Genomic DNA, 16,225 nt, shown 5'->3' on the forward strand with positions numbered 1-16,225 from the left:
TGTGCCATATCGACTTTATAATTTTCTCTGCACCAAAACACGCAGCCTGCAATGGCAGTGTGTGTGTGTTAAGGTACAGGACCTCTTAGGGTGGCACAATAAGTGCTGCAGCCCTTACAGGCCTTCCCTGGTCACAGTGCCCTTGGTACGCATGGCACCTTTTTACAAAGGAGTTGGATGTGGCCAGAGAGGTGCCAATTGGGGGTACAAATGTACCGTTTAGTGAAAAAACACATGACCTGGGAACCTGATTGGCAGGGACCATGGGCCCATCAAGTGCATCAGAAATCTGGCAAAAAGTGTTTGGGGGGGGGGGGGTTATTGCAATAGGAACCCAGTTTCCTACAGCATTATATTTCATGTGAGAAAGTATCTGCAGGTGATGTCAGTGTTGATTCTTGTATAAACCAAAAAAGGGAGGTAGAGCTATTCGTCGGATTTGTGCTCCACTCTGATACTTACATAAACAAAGAAAATCCAACTTTGGGGGGGAAGGGAAGAGTGATCAAAAGGATATTGAAGCACTCAGTGTTTGATAAAATACCCCTCACACACCAAAAGGCCCCTTGGTGTCATGCTTCATCATTGGGGTCTTCGCACCCCTCTATCGGGATGCGGCGTGCTGCGACCTACGGATACGCGGGAGCACTTTCAAGGTGGCTATGTGTAGTGTACAGTGTGTGGGGTATGTGAATAAAGTGAGTAGGGAACGTAGTGAAGGTTTTAAAAAGTACCTGGCACTTGAGAGAAAAAAGATTTTTATTCCGAACTCTGGCTGGTACTATTAAAAAAAGTGCAGGGCGAGATCGACCTGTTGTGTTAATGAACAGGATCTCTGGTGTGCTATGTTGTCGACATGTTTCGGAGACTGGCTCCTTCTTCAGGACAGGGGCACAAACTCCCTTCCCTACTCACGTCTTCTTCTACAAAAAAAGTGTGATTTTTACAGAAAAGTGAAATTTTTGTAGGAATAGGCTAAGTGTGCCTACAGCGGTCTGCTACAAGTACAATGACCTGCAGAAAGACAAAAACCAAAAGACTAATGGTTACCCATGTAGCGGGTAGTTGCAAGACGCAGTCGCCTTGAACCACACCATTTGCTTGATAATAAGCTAGTAAAAACGGACTCACACCACATACAACATAAAACACATAAAACTAGGATTTTACTGCCAGTTGTACTCATACTTGTGAAGCCTGGTTGGTGGGCTTCATGAACAGCGTGTAGGGGTGTTGCTCCAATGGCTATCTGTAGTAGAGAATGATGTAGCTGTAATTTTACAAATCAATCTCACTTACTTCGGAGGAAAAAGAGGATCTCTTGTAGGATGTTCTTTTCTAGATGATATACTCACAAGGTCTGGACACTCTGATCGCCGCCTACCCCTCGCGCTACTCCGCTGGTGTGGAGTCATGCGAAGGACATGGGTATTTATACTCAGTTTCGTTAATAGGGCGGAAACGGGAGTGACACCATGTATGGGTGTTCCGCATGTCAGCCATACAGGGCGATCGTATGTTACTGCTGCGTGAGCACAGGATCAGTGTCTGTCTGGTATGGTTAGTTTCCCTTTGTGCCGCTATGTCTTCGCGCATGCGTAGTGCGAGTGCAGGTTGTCTAATCACTCGCGCATGCGCGGTAAGCCCCAAGCGCCAAGCGCACTGGGTTCTTTTATCGGAGGAGCGCGATTACGGTCCACGTGTCTGTTAGATGCACCAGTTAATTGTTGAATGGTGCTGAGTGAGGATAGCGACCTTATACATCCGAAGTGATTAGTAGCCCCTTGCTAAGGTTGAGAATAAATGACAGTGGATCATGGCAGGGGAACCTTTTGACAGATGGGAATTACTCTATCAAGTACAGTACTGATGTTTTAGTGGTACTTATGCTGATAGTTGGCTCCAGGGCACATCATCATTAAGCCCAATGATATGGGTGCCCAGACGGAACACCCATCTTTGTTCCTTTTGGAAAAGACCAGCATCAGTGGGCAACTGTTCGATTATTGTCCATTTCAAATCGTTGACGCAGTGCTGCATAGTGAGGAAATGTGTGGCCATTTTCGTCGTACTTTTCTTACATCTCACATTGCTTTTGTGTTCATTCAATCGTGTTTTGACGGCTCGTGTTGTCATTCCCACATATTCAAGATTGCATGGGCACTTGATGAGGTAGATAACGTTTTTAGAGTTACAGTTCGTAAATCTCCGCTGCTCCCATGTCGATCCATTACGGAATGTGAGTTTTCTGCTTTTTTCGGTTAAATGGCAGCTGCTACAATTACCGCATGGGAAATGACCTTGAATCCCTATGGATGGTTGAGGGGATGCTGTTGTAGGTTTCGGTCTGGTGTGTACCAAAATATCTCTGAGGTTGCGTCCTCTGCGGTGGGCAAACATTGGTTTGTCTAGATCCAGATCACCGCTCGTCAGTATTCTCCAATGTTTGTTCACAATCTTGGATACTGCATTGGACATTGTGTTGAAAGTGGTCACACAGATTGGTCTTTTGTTTTGAGTGGGTTCCTTGGTTCGTTCCTCCAGTAATGATTCCCTGTTATTGTTTCTAGCTCTTTTTAGTGCTTTGTTGATGATCCTGTCTGGATACTCTCTTTGTCTGAGTTTGTCTTTAAGGTCGGTCGCCTGTTCCTTGAAAGCAGACACGTCAGTGCAATTTCGCCTGAGCCGTAGGAACTGCCCGTAGGGCAGGTTTTCTCGTAGGTGGCGAGGGTGAAAGCTATCGTACCTTAGTAGGCAGTTCCTGGAAGTAGGTTTAAAATGGGTGGTTGTTTTAAGTAAACCAGTGTCTGCATAGATGTTGAGATCCAGGAACACCAACGTTTGGTTTGAAATGGTGCTCGTGAATTTCAGGAATGTGTTTTGGGTGTTCAGCCATTCCAAAAAGAGCTTCGCTGATTGGTGGTCGCCTTGCCATATGACCAGGATGTCATCTATATATCTTTTCCAACATTTTATATTTGGCCAGTACGGGTTGTGTTCATGGAGTATCTTACTGGTCTCGAGGTGGTGCACATAGAGACCAGCTAGGCTCGGAGCAAAGGTGCTTCCCATGCTGGTCCCATGGCATTGTTGGTAAATAGTGGACTTGTACTGGAAAAAGTTTTTCTGCAGGGCCAGTGAGATGCATTCCAGAACTAAGTTACGTGGTGTCTGGTATTTCCATTGGGTCGAAAAGAGAACTTCTTCGATGATCATCAAAGTTTCATCGTGGGGCAGGCTGGTGTATAAACTTTCCACGTCAAGAGACATTAGTAGTTGGGTTTGAGGGTCAAAAGTCATTTCCTGGAGGAGTTGTAGTACTGCCTTGGTATCCTTTAGGTACGTATTTGTGGACTGCACCAGGGGTCTCAGGAATGCGTCCGCAAACTTCGACAAAGGTTCTAGAATAGATCCAATGCCCGAGACTATAGGTCTACCCGGCGGTTTTCTGATGTCCTTATGTATTTTGGGGATACTGTAAAAATATGGAATGCGAGGTTTCTTTTGCATAAGGAATTCGCCTTCCTTTTTGCTCAGCCAATTGTGTGTCAAACCTTCCTCAATCATGCATCCGATTTTTACCCTGAGATGTTCAGTTGGGTCCTGTTGTAAAACCATGTAGTTTCGTCTGTCAGACAGGAGGCGCATGCATTCATTGTCGTAGTCCTCAGTGGACTGTAATACTATTGCTCCCCCCTTGTCCGCTGGCTTTATTACCATGTTGATATCTTCAGATAAATTCCTTAAGGCAAGCTGCTCCTCCTTGGTCGTATTGTGGAAGATTTGTGTGGGTGACACATCCAATTGATTGACATCCGTCATAACTGCCTTCTCAAAAGCGAGTAGCTCAATGGGGAGTGTAGGGTCAGGAGGTGTGAAGGTCGATTTTGGTCTCAAACCAGTGTCTGTCATCACAGCTTGTGTTGGTTTGTCACTGAAAAAGACCTGTAGTTTTAGTTTTCGTACAAATTCCTTCATTTCCACGTTTACTTTGAAGATGTCCGGTTTTTGTGTCGGTACAAATCCCAAACCTTTATTTAGTACCTGTCGTTGGATACTCGTCAAAGGTTTGGAAGTGAGATTTACCACTAGGTCCCTCTCTGGTTGCTGGTTGATGCCTGGTTGGGTAGGCAACCAGAATCACACAAGAACTTAAAATAGAGATCGGCAAAATTGAGGTCAAACTCAATACATACATGTCAACAGAAGACCTTAAAATCAGATTGGATGAATTGAACCAACAAATGACAGAATTTGAATTTACTTTGAAACAAAGCAAACTTAACAAATTGAGTAAGGACAAAGACAAATTCACACCAGAGGGAACCTACCCCTACACTAAGGCGGACTATGTGTCCACAAGAAATGACACAGATAGTGATGGGTCAGACGGTAGCTCCACCGGTTCGAATTCCAGCGGTGGCAGAAGGAACCGCCCGAATAGAGGCGGGTGGAGACAAAGACGACAACAATTCCCAAGACAAAGAGGATGGAGGGGATACCCGCCCCAGTACCCACAATTTATGGCACCCCCACCTTTCCAACCTTTCCAGTTCAACCACCAACCGGATATACAGGGTTTCCCACAATGGAACCAGGACTTTAATGGAGGTTTTTACGATCCACAGCCTTTTTTAGGCTCCCGCCCAGGAACACGGGGAAAGAACCGGAAGGGCAACAACGTCACCTGGGAATCAACGGACCAAGGGAACCCCAGACAAACCAGGAGCATGACAGGCTCCCTACCCAACCAGGCATCAACCAGCAACCAGAGAGGGACCTAGTGGTAAATCTCACTTCCAAACCTTTGACGAGTATCCAACGACAGGTACTAAATAAAGGTTTGGGATTTGTACCGACACAAAAACCGGACATCTTCAAAGTAAACGTGGAAATGAAGGAATTTGTACGAAAACTAAAACTACAGGTCTTTTTCAGTGACAAACCAACACAAGCTGTGATGACAGACACTGGTTTGAGACCAAAATCGACCTTCACACCTCCTGACCCTACACTCCCCATTGAGCTACTCGCTTTTGAGAAGGCAGTTATGACGGATGTCAATCAATTGGATGTGTCACCCACACAAATCTTCCACAATACGACCAAGGAGGAGCAGCTTGCCTTAAGGAATTTATCTGAAGATATCAACATGGTAATAAAGCCAGCGGACAAGGGGGGAGCAATAGTATTACAGTCCACTGAGGACTACGACAATGAATGCATGCGCCTCCTGTCTGACAGACGAAACTACATGGTTTTACAACAGGACCCAACTGAACATCTCAGGGTAAAAATCGGATGCATGATTGAGGAAGGTTTGACACACAATTGGCTGAGCAAAAAGGAAGGCGAATTCCTTATGCAAAAGAAACCTCGCATTCCATATTTTTACAGTATCCCCAAAATACATAAGGACATCAGAAAACCGCCGGGTAGACCTATAGTCTCGGGCATTGGATCTATTCTAGAACCTTTGTCGAAGTTTGCGGACGCATTCCTGAGACCCCTGGTGCAGTCCACAAATACGTACCTAAAGGATACCAAGGCAGTACTACAACTCCTCCAGGAAATGACTTTTGACCCTCAAACCCAACTACTAATGTCTCTTGACGTGGAAAGTTTATACACCAGCCTGCCCCACGATGAAACTTTGATGATCATCGAAGAAGTTCTCTTTTCGACCCAATGGAAATACCAGACACCACGTAACTTAGTTCTGGAATGCATCTCACTGGCCCTGCAGAAAAACTTTTTCCAGTACAAGTCCACTATTTACCAACAATGCCATGGGACCAGCATGGGAAGCACCTTTGCTCCGAGCCTAGCTGGTCTCTATGTGCACCACCTCGAGACCAGTAAGATACTCCATGAACACAACCCGTACTGGCCAAATATAAAATGTTGGAAAAGATATATAGATGACATCCTGGTCATATGGCAAGGCGACCACCAATCAGCGAAGCTCTTTTTGGAATGGCTGAACACCCAAAACACATTCCTGAAATTCACGAGCACCATTTCAAACCAAACGTTGGTGTTCCTGGATCTCAACATCTATGCAGACACTGGTTTACTTAAAACAACCACCCATTTTAAACCTACTTCCAGGAACTGCCTACTAAGGTACGATAGCTTTCACCCTCGCCACCTACGAGAAAACCTGCCCTACGGGCAGTTCCTACGGCTCAGGCGAAATTGCACTGACGTGTCTGCTTTCAAGGAACAGGCGACCGACCTTAAAGACAAACTCAGACAAAGAGAGTATCCAGACAGGATCATCAACAAAGCACTAAAAAGAGCTAGAAACAATAACAGGGAATCATTACTGGAGGAACGAACCAAGGAACCCACTCAAAACAAAAGACCAATCTGTGTGACCACTTTCAACACAATGTCCAATGCAGTATCCAAGATTGTGAACAAACATTGGAGAATACTGACGAGCGGTGATCTGGATCTAGACAAACCAATGTTTGCCCACCGCAGAGGACGCAACCTCAGAGATATTTTGGTACACACCAGACCGAAACCTACAACAGCATCCCCTCAACCATCCATAGGGATTCAAGGTCATTTCCCATGCGGTAATTGTAGCAGCTGCCATTTAACCGAAAAAAGCAAAAAACTCACATTCCGTAATGGATCGACATGGGAGCAGCGGAGATTTACGAACTGTAACTCTAAAAACGTTATCTACCTCATCAAGTGCCCATGCAATCTTGAATATGTGGGAATGACAACACGAGCCGTCAAAACACGATTGAATGAACACAAAAGCAATGTGAGATGTAAGAAAAGTACGACGAAAATGGCCACACATTTCCTCACTATGCAGCACTGCGTCAACGATTTGAAATGGACAATAATCGAACAGTTGCCCACTGATGCTGGTCTTTTCCAAAAGGAACAAAGATGGGTGTTCCGTCTGGGCACCCATATCATTGGGCTTAATGATGATGTGCCCTGGAGCCAACTATCAGCATAAGTACCACTAAAACATCAGTACTGTACTTGATAGAGTAATTCCCATCTGTCAAAAGGTTCCCCTGCCATGATCCACTGTCATTTATTCTCAACCTTAGCAAGGGGCTACTAATCACTTCGGATGTATAAGGTCGCTATCCTCACTCAGCACCATTCAACAATTAACTGGTGCATCTAACAGACACGTGGACCGTAATCGCGCTCCTCCGATAAAAGAACCCAGTGCGCTTGGCGCTTGGGGCTTACCGCGCATGCGCGAGTGATTAGACAACCTGCACTCGCACTACGCATGCGCGAAGACATAGCGGCACAAAGGGAAACTAACCATACCAGACAGACACTGATCCTGTGCTCACGCAGCAGTAACATACGATCGCCCTGTATGGCTGACATGCGGAACACCCATACATGGTGTCACTCCCGTTTCCGCCCTATTAACGAAACTGAGTATAAATACCCATGTCCTTCGCATGACTCCACACCAGCGGAGTAGCGCGAGGGGTAGGCGGCGATCAGAGTGTCCAGACCTTGTGAGTATATCATCTAGAAAAGAACATCCTACAAGAGATCCTCTTTTTCCTCCGAAGTAAGTGAGATTGATTTGTAAAATTACAGCTACATCATTCTCTACTACAGATAGCCATTGGAGCAACACCCCTACACGCTGTTCATGAAGCCCACCAACCAGGCTTCACAAGTATGAGTACAACTGGCAGTAAAATCCTAGTTTTATGTGTTTTATGTTGTATGTGGTGTGAGTCCGTTTTTACTAGCTTATTATCAAGCAAATGGTGTGGTTCAAGGCGACTGCGTCTTGCAACTACCCGCTACATGGGTAACCATTAGTCTTTTGGTTTTTGTCTTTCTGCAGGTCATTGTACTTGTAGCAGACCGCTGTAGGCACACTTAGCCTATTCCTACAAAAATTTCACTTTTCTGTAAAAATCACACTTTTTTGTAGAAGAAGACGTGAGTAGGGAAGGGAGTTTGTGCCCCTGTCCTGAAGAAGGAGCCAGTCTCCGAAACATGTCGACAACATAGCACACCAGAGATCCTGTTCATTAACACAACAGGTCGATCTCGCCCTGCACTTTTTTTAATAGTACCAGCCAGAGTTCGGAATAAAAATCTTTTTTCTCTCAAGTGCCAGGTACTTTTTAAAACCTTCACTACGTTCCCTACTCACTTTATTCACATACCCCACACACTGTACACTACACATAGCCACCTTGAAAGTGCTCCCGCGTATCCGTAGGTCGCAGCACGCCGCATCCCGATAGAGGGGTGCGAAGACCCCAATGATGAAGCATGACACCAAGGGGCCTTTTGGTGTGTGAGGGGTATTTTATCAAACACTGAGTGCTTCAATATCCTTTTGATCACTCTTCCCTTCCCCCCCAAAGTTGGATTTTCTTTGTTTATGTAAGTGTTGATTCTTGGACATTGATAGTGAACGAGGAATCCACCTTGAGTACTGGGCACTGGTAATTACGACTTCCCCAGCTACCTGATGGCTTCCCTTAATCTAAAGATGTTTGGTATCAGACATCATACATTAACAAGCTAACACTGATTCCAGTGATTGATTTATTAGTACATGCACCCGGAGGGCACCTTAGAGGTGCCCCCTGAAAGCCTTCCAACTACTAGTGTACTGGCTGACTGGTGTAGGTCAGCCTGTCCGCACAGACAGGCTTCTGACCCCCTGCTTCCCCAGACAGGGGAAATGCCAACCCCCTGTCCTATGCCCATTTGGCACCAGGACAAGTGGAAAATTAGCTAATCAGGAGGCGTGTTCCCCATCGGACTAATTCCACCTTTAATTAAAATAACTGGATCAAGGTTAAGTCCACAGGAAGTGGTCATACAGTGGGTGTAGTCATGCTCAAGGTAAGTAGGCCATTGGCTACTACCTGTCACTCCCTTAACGCCCCTAAATTAAAAATGTATGGGCTCAAAGATGCCAGATTATTACATTTCGATGGATCCTGAACAAAGAAGAGCTGTGAGGGACGGAGATCTGAAGCCTGTTGTGGACTTTTGGTGCCACACCCTTCCTGCACCACACTTGCCAATCGTGACCGAGTGACTTGTCCTGCAGCTGATCAACTACCTAGAACCCCAGTAGACTGCCAGCCCTTCGCAAATTGCCAGCAATCTCCCTTGGAGTAGAGAAGCTACTCCCCTTTCGGCACTGAAGAATCTGAGTCTGGTTTTCTGTGTTGCCCCTCCCTGGCCAGCCCAACGCAGCAGCCCTCCAGGAAGTGGTACCCACATAGAAACTTTTGGGCACATGTTGGGTAAGTGTCGAATTTGCCAATGCTTGTTCACTGTTAAGTAAAACATGCATATTTACTGTACCATGTAAATTCTGTACCTCTGGAACCCTCCAGTGGATCTTATTTGTTTTGTTGTCAAAAAGAAAAAAATATTGAGCCTATTTTCATAAGTTGGTGTTTGATTTTGTGTATTTCTACAATTGGTTTGGTGCAGTGTTAAATGCTTAAAACTTGTTCTTTTGTGTAAGCCTGACTGGTACCCAGGGCTGAGCTAAGGGTTTCACAAAGGAAACCTACCGGTCATAAAGGGGTTGTTAATTGTATTACTCAATGAGTTTGCACGACCACACCATATAATACACCAAGTCTAGTTATAAAAGAAGAATAAAGTTTGCTACCATTTTGTTTATATGAAGGAGCACGTAAGGGATAAGTTAATGAGGTGAGGAGCATTTGAGACTGGCGGGTCGGGTGGGGAAACAAATTAAACAAGCATTGGAAATGCAATAGGTCTCGCATTAGAAAAGTTGGAGTTATTGGTCTTGTAAATGACATATTTTATTTATTTGTTGGTTTTTAAAATTGCTAAATGGATGGCTTTGTCATTTACAATGCCAATAGTTATAACTTTCGCGAATGTGACACCTATAGCATTTGGAATGCAACATGTTTTGTATTTACGTGACTTAGATGGCAGCTCTGGTCGTTAGGCCACATCTCTAGAGAGCAGGAGAGTGCAGCAGGGGAGAGAATCACAGCAATGCAATAGGTCTCGCATTAGGAAAGTTTGAGCTATTGGTATTGTAAAGGACACATTTTTTATTTATGTGCTTGTTTTGAAAATAGCGAAATTAATAGCTTTGTTATTTACAATGCCAATAGTTTTATCTTTCGCAAATGTGACACCTATTGTAACACAATATGTGTTGTGAGGGTGAGTGAGGGTGAGGGGTTGAGGGTGAGAGGGTGAGGGGTTGAGGGTGAGGGGTTGAGGGGTTGAGGGTGAGGGGTTGAGGGTGAGGGGTTGAGGGTGAGGGGTTGAGGGTGAGGGGTTGAGGGTGAGGGGTTGAGGGTGAGGGGTTGAGGGTGAGGGGTTGAGGGTGAGAGGGTGAGGGGTTGAGGGTGAGTGAGGGTGAGGGTGAGTGAGGGGTTGAGGGTGAGTGAGGGTGAGGGGGTGAGTGAGGGATTGAGGGTGAGTGAGGGTGAGGGAGTGAGGGTGAGGGGTTGAGGGTGAGTGAGGGTGAGGGGTTGAGGGTGAGGGGTTGAGGGGTTGAGGGTGAGGGGTTGAGGGTGAGGGGTTGAGGGTGAGAGGGTGAGAGGGTGAGGGGTTGAGGGTGAGTGAGGGTGAGGGTGAGTGAGGGGTTGAGGGTGAGTGAGGGTGAGGGGGTGAGTGAGGGATTGAGGGTGGGTGAGGGAGTGAGGGTGAGTGAGGGTGAGGGGTTGAGGGTGAATGAGGGTGAGGGGTTGAGGGTGAGGGGTTGAGGGTGAGTGAGGGTGAGAGAGTGAGGGTGAGTGAGGGGTTGAGGGTGAGGGGTTGAGGGTGGGTGAGGGGTTGAGGGTGAGTGAGGGTGAGGGGTTGAGGGTGAGTGAGGGTGAGGGGTTGAGGGTGAGTGAGGGTGAGGGTGGGTGAGGGGTTGAGGGTGAGAGGGTGAGGGGTTGAGGGTGAGGGGTTGAGGGTGAGTGAGGGGTTGAGGGTGAGGGGTTGAGGGGTTGAGGGTGAGTGAGGGGGTGAGGGGTTGAGGGTGGGTGAGGGGTTGAGGGTGAGGGGTTGAGGGTGAGTGAGGGTGAGGGGTTGAGGGTGAGTGAGAGTGAGGGTGAGTGAGGGGGTGAGGGGTTGAGGGTGAGTGAGGGTGAGGGGTTGAGGGTGAGTGAGGGGTTGAGGGTGAGGGGTTGAGGGTGAGGGGTTGAGGGTGAGTGAGGGTGAGGGGTTGAGGGTGAGTGAGGGTGAGGGCGAGTGAGGGTGAGGGGTTGAGGGTGAGTGAGGGTGAGGGGTTGAGGGTGAGTGAGGGTGAGGGGTTGAGGGTGAGTGAGGGGTTGAGGGAGAGTGAGTGAGAGTGAGGGTGAGTGAGGGGGTGAGGGGTTGAGGGTGAGTGAGGGTGAGGGGTTGAGGGTGAGTGAGGGTGAGTGAGGGTAAGGGGGAGTGAGTGAGGGGTTGAGGGTGAGTGAGGGTGAGTGAGGGTGAGGGGTTGAGGGTGAGTGAGGGTGAGGGTTGAGTGAGGGGTTGAGGGTGAGTGAGGGTGAGGGTGAGTGAGGGGTTGAGGGTGAGTGAGGGTGAGTGAGAGTGAGGGGGTGAGGGGTTGAGGGTGGGTGAGGGGTTGAGGGTGAGTGAGGGGTTGAGGGTGAGTGAGGGTGAGGGGTTGAGGGTGAGTGAGGGGTTGAGGGTGAGGGGTTAGGGGTTGAGGGTGTGAGGTTGAGGTTGAGGGTGAGTGAGGGTGAGGGGTTGAGGGTGAGTGAGGGGTTGAGGGTGAGGGGTTGAGGGTGGGTGAGGGGTTGAGGGTGAGTGAGGGTGAGGGGTTGAGGGTGAGGGGTTGAGGGTGAGTGAGGGTGAGTGAGGGGTTGAGGGTGAGTGAGGTTGAGGGTGAGTGAGGGTGAGGGGTTGAGGGTGAGGGGTTGAGGGTGAGTGAGGGAGTGAGGGTGAGTGAGGGTGAGTGAGGGTGAGGGTGGGTGAGGGGTTGAGGGTGAGTGAGGGTGAGGGGTTGAGGGTGAGTGAGGGGGTGAGTGAGGGTGAGTGAGGGTGGGTGAGGGGTTGAGGGTGAGTGAGGGGTTGAGGGTGAGAGGGTGAGGGGTTGAGGGTGAGTGAGGGTGAGTGAGGTTGAGGGTGAGGGTGAGTGAGGGTGAGTGAGATGTTGAGGGTGAGTGAGGGGTTGAGGGTGAGGGGTTGAGGGTGAGTGAGGGTGAGTGAGGGTGAGGGTGAGTGAGGGTGAGTGAGGGGTTGAGGGTGAGTGAGGGTTGAGGTTGAGGGTGAGTGAGGGTGAGGGGTTGAGGGTGAGTGAGGGTGGGTGAGGGGTTGAGGGTGAGTGAGGGTGAGGGGTTGAGGGTGAGTGAGGGTGAGTGAGGGTGAGGGTGGGTGAGGGTGGGTGAGAGGGTGAGGGGTTGAGGGTGAGTGAGGGTGAGGGGGTGAGGGTGAGTGAGGGTGAGGGGGTGAGGGTGAGTGAGGGTGAGGGTGAGTGAGGGTGAGGGTGAGTGAGGGTGAGGGGTTGAGGGTGAGGCAGGCAGGAGAAAGTCAGGAGAGGGAGGAGGGGGAACTGCTTGCGAAATGAAATTAAAAGCGGCCGGCCGGGAAATGCTCTCGGTAGCATTCGTTTGAAGTGTGAAGCAGGGGGCGGGAGCAGCCTTTGATGTGCGGATAATTAGGGGAGGAGCAGCCAGGAGATCCAAGCTGGGGAACAGATGGCTGGCGATTTGATGCTGTGCACGCGCATTTTAGGTCAATGCGCTTGCGCATTGACCTAAAAGCGCACGGGCACAGCACCAAATCGCCACAGTTAGTTAAGCTTTGTTTAAAGCCCTATAGTCTCGCTTCTCTCAATGCGCATGCGCATTGATAGGTCACGAGACCTAAAAGGGGACAAACAGCTTAGGAGAGGAGGGGAAACTAGTGGACGAAATGAAGGAGCAACATTGAGCACACAGTGGTATCTAAAGGGGGCAGTACATGAGAGACCTGGGAAAAACATGCAGTTTAATGCTGCGCTGCAAGAAAAAGACAAATGTGGTTCCTTGACTGCAAGCAGTGGAAGCATGCAAGGCAACCATACAAAATGATTATACAGAAACTATGGCTGTGTGGGAGGTACAAACAAAACCAGGTGTGGGGAAGCTGTTGAATAAGAAGCAAGGAAACAAGATTGACAAGAAGGTGAACCAGTTAGCTGTCCCGAAACTTTCTCCCCCGCATGGAATCACTACGCGGTCCTTACCACGACCGCGTTGTGATTCTGCATACTATTACTCGGCAAGTCAGAACATCAACTTGTGGGGGCAGGGAGGGAGGGGTTGGGTTTAAAATGCAACTCCTTCCCTAGTGTCCGCACAGACTGGAGTTGGAATAGTAAATTATACTATTCCAACATCCAGCGCCCCCACCCCCGCAAGTCATTGTTCTGACTTGCGGAGTAATTGTATGCGGAATCACAACGCGGTCGTGGTAACGCCCGCCTTGTGATTCCTTCAGGGAGAAAGACTGCGGGGTAAACAGACCTATTCGATTGTAAGTATTGTTATTCTATACAATCAGTCTTTAAGCAACTGACAGCTGCACAGCCCTAAAACTTAGAGAATGGGATGGTGCTCCAGCTTATGACTGGGGCACATTTTTCAATAGTTCTGCTGCACGTTTTGTTCCTTAAGCGATTCCGAAATCCCTCGCTTAGATGTTTTCCGTTTATGAATTTATGGATGATGCTCATTACAGAGAACTACTCTTTACAGGTAAGTTAATATTTCTTTCCTTGGAGGATATCACTAACCTGGAGTATAACCTCAGAGGGTTATACATCTAGATTTAAATTCCTCTCTCATTCGTAGGTATGCCATGACCAGCAGCCCCGAGAGGGAAGTTCGGAGGCCCATCTTCAGCAATGTCGAGAGACCCAGGCGCAGAGAGCCTGATCGATGGTAAATATTCTCTGACCCGTGACAGGTTACATTCCCCACATTGCAAGGTTTGAGATCTAAGGCAGATTGTGGAAACTCCTTTTCCTTCGGCCTGCAGAATAGTGTTCTCTACTGCTGTTTAGTACAACTGGCTGAATTCTTTCAGGAAAAATGTATCTAGAAAGTTAGTCTTAAAAGATCTTGGCAGTTTAGAATGAAAGGATCACTAGGTGAACATTGCTGTAAAAGCACTTCTCTCTCAATTTGAGTCATGGGCACAAGGCTTTAGCCTGAGGGAACTACGCTTTTGTTATTTTGAATCTTGAATAGAGTTATTTCCATAGATACTACCCTATAGTAGTGCCTTGTGGTGTTCACTGTGGATTATAGTTCCTGAGCCAGTCTTCCCCAGCTGCATAAGTGCTGCTACAGTAGCATAGTTTCTTGTGGTGGTGAATAGGTTCAGAATGGAGCCTAACATTAGTCTTTTCATTGAACGGAGGAAAGGTCAGATGAGATACGGGTGGTCAGTAACAAACCTGTGATATTCATGTAATCGTTAATGCTGTATGTGGGTCCATTGTAAACCAAATGAGGAAGGAAGCCCCTTAAATAAGATGTATTTTGGAGTTACTTGTTGCCTGATTAGATAACCTTGTGCATGTTTTTCCTAATCATTTAGGCGAGGCCGTGGGGACAGGATGGGTCGGTATGGCACGGACCGGGGCCAGGAAGAACGCTTTGAATCTCGGGATCATGATTTCCGAGATGTGGATTACCGTGCCTACTCTGATGACTACGGTGGTGGCAGCGATGTCCAGGAAGAGTATCTTTCACCTGAAAGTGGCGGCGAGGTAAGGCCGAATAATGGAAGAGTTGTCATATGACTGTGCTTTTAAGGCATATAGGGAGGATCTTGCCTTATTGTAAACTTCATAATGAGGCTATTGGAGAGATACGTGTTACTATCTGACAGCAGAGAAACTATTGATGCATGACTAAAGAAATGGGGAAGGACACAAAACTCTTGGGCGAGGGTACTTGGAAGGAATACCGATTAGAATTGATCAATAAGCCCTAAAACAAGGACTGGGAAAGAGAGCACTCTTAGCCTGCACTCTTGAGTTATGATTGAATGAGGAGAGTAGGGAGGATTGTAGGTGTCAACATAATTGAGGTGAAATTGAATTAAGAAGCTGTAATGATTTACAAGTATGTATAGGTGAAATTATATTGAGAAGTTAAAGTGTAGTGACAGAGGTATCTGTTAATAAGTTGCTGTTTCTGGAAGACTTGTGGAAGGAAGAGGGAGATGTGAGCATGTATTTCGGAGGCAAAGGTGAGCTGCATCTGGAAGGAATGGCCCTTTTTGCAGGATCACTCCTACCTAGGTCTCACCTAGGCAGCGCATCCGCTGTCTTTACGAGACTGCTGATTCTGCTTTGTGAGGTAAGTGCACTCTCATTGCTTCCATTGGTCCTTTTAAGTGCCTCTCCTGAATGCGTGTTTTTTTCTGGTCACTTAGTTGTATTTGTCCCTCCAATTGTTGCTTTGTTTCCTCCAATGAAATCTGCCCTTGTGACATGTACGTAGGTGTTCGTCAGCGTACAATTTTTTTTTGGGGGGGGGGGTTGTCTCCTAGTCTTCAGAATGACGACATAGGCTCCAGCCGCTAAGGCGCTTGCTCATCCCCGTAACACTTCAGGCTTGTTTTAGATTCAAGTGATAGTTTCAGTTGCGAAGGAGTAAATTGTTCCTCAAGATTCAAAACAGAATTTTGGGAAGCTAATGTTTCTTTTCGATTCGGGGAGGTATCGTTCTCGTTTTGTGGCAGTTGAGGATGTGGGAGTTATTTAAAGACATGAGGACCTGACGTGGTAATATTTTTCAAGAACCCGAAATTTTGCGCAATTTAATTCATGACTTTTTAAAAGAAATACTTTCAAAAGTCGATACTTAGGACAATTACTGAGCAGTTCAATGGTATCCTATAGGGGAAAATAAGTATGTGGTTATCTGGGTAAGTATGACACATACAGGTCTAGTCTTCGGGACCCAAGGTCAGCAAGGGTCACATAATTACTAAAAACTGAACCACCAGCGATAAAGGGGCTGGTACAGAGGCCAAATCGGAGTTCGCCCAATGCATGTCAATGGAGACTGGGGGGTGCTCAAAGCCACACTAAACCGGTTGCAGGGGCCATGTTTGGGGGTTAGTTCAAGCACAGTGGGACCACAAAGCAGCACCAAACATACACCATCAGCGCACAGTGGTGACCTAGTGCAGGGTGCAAATTCAGCATTGGGTGCCCAATTCTTCTCAGTGAGGATTCTGCTTTAGACAAATGGGCTACAGGCGTCGC

General features: G+C 47.5%; 1 protein-coding gene across 1 annotated transcript in view; it reads left to right on the forward strand.

Annotated features, from left to right (window-relative positions):
• RBM10 (RNA binding motif protein 10) overlaps positions 1-16,225 on the forward strand; it is a 212,854-nt gene that overhangs the window by 33,994 nt on the left and 162,635 nt on the right. The window contains exons 4-5 of the mRNA XM_078664667.1: positions 13,794-13,883; positions 14,545-14,716. Of these exons, the coding sequence (XP_078520793.1) occupies positions 13,794-13,883; positions 14,545-14,716 (262 nt within the window). The remainder of the gene's footprint in view (positions 1-13,793; positions 13,884-14,544; positions 14,717-16,225) is intronic.

Source organism: Lissotriton helveticus, chromosome 10 (genome assembly GCF_964261635.1).
Source record: "Lissotriton helveticus chromosome 10, aLisHel1.1, whole genome shotgun sequence".
Taxonomy (NCBI): Eukaryota; Metazoa; Chordata; class Amphibia; order Caudata; family Salamandridae; genus Lissotriton; species Lissotriton helveticus.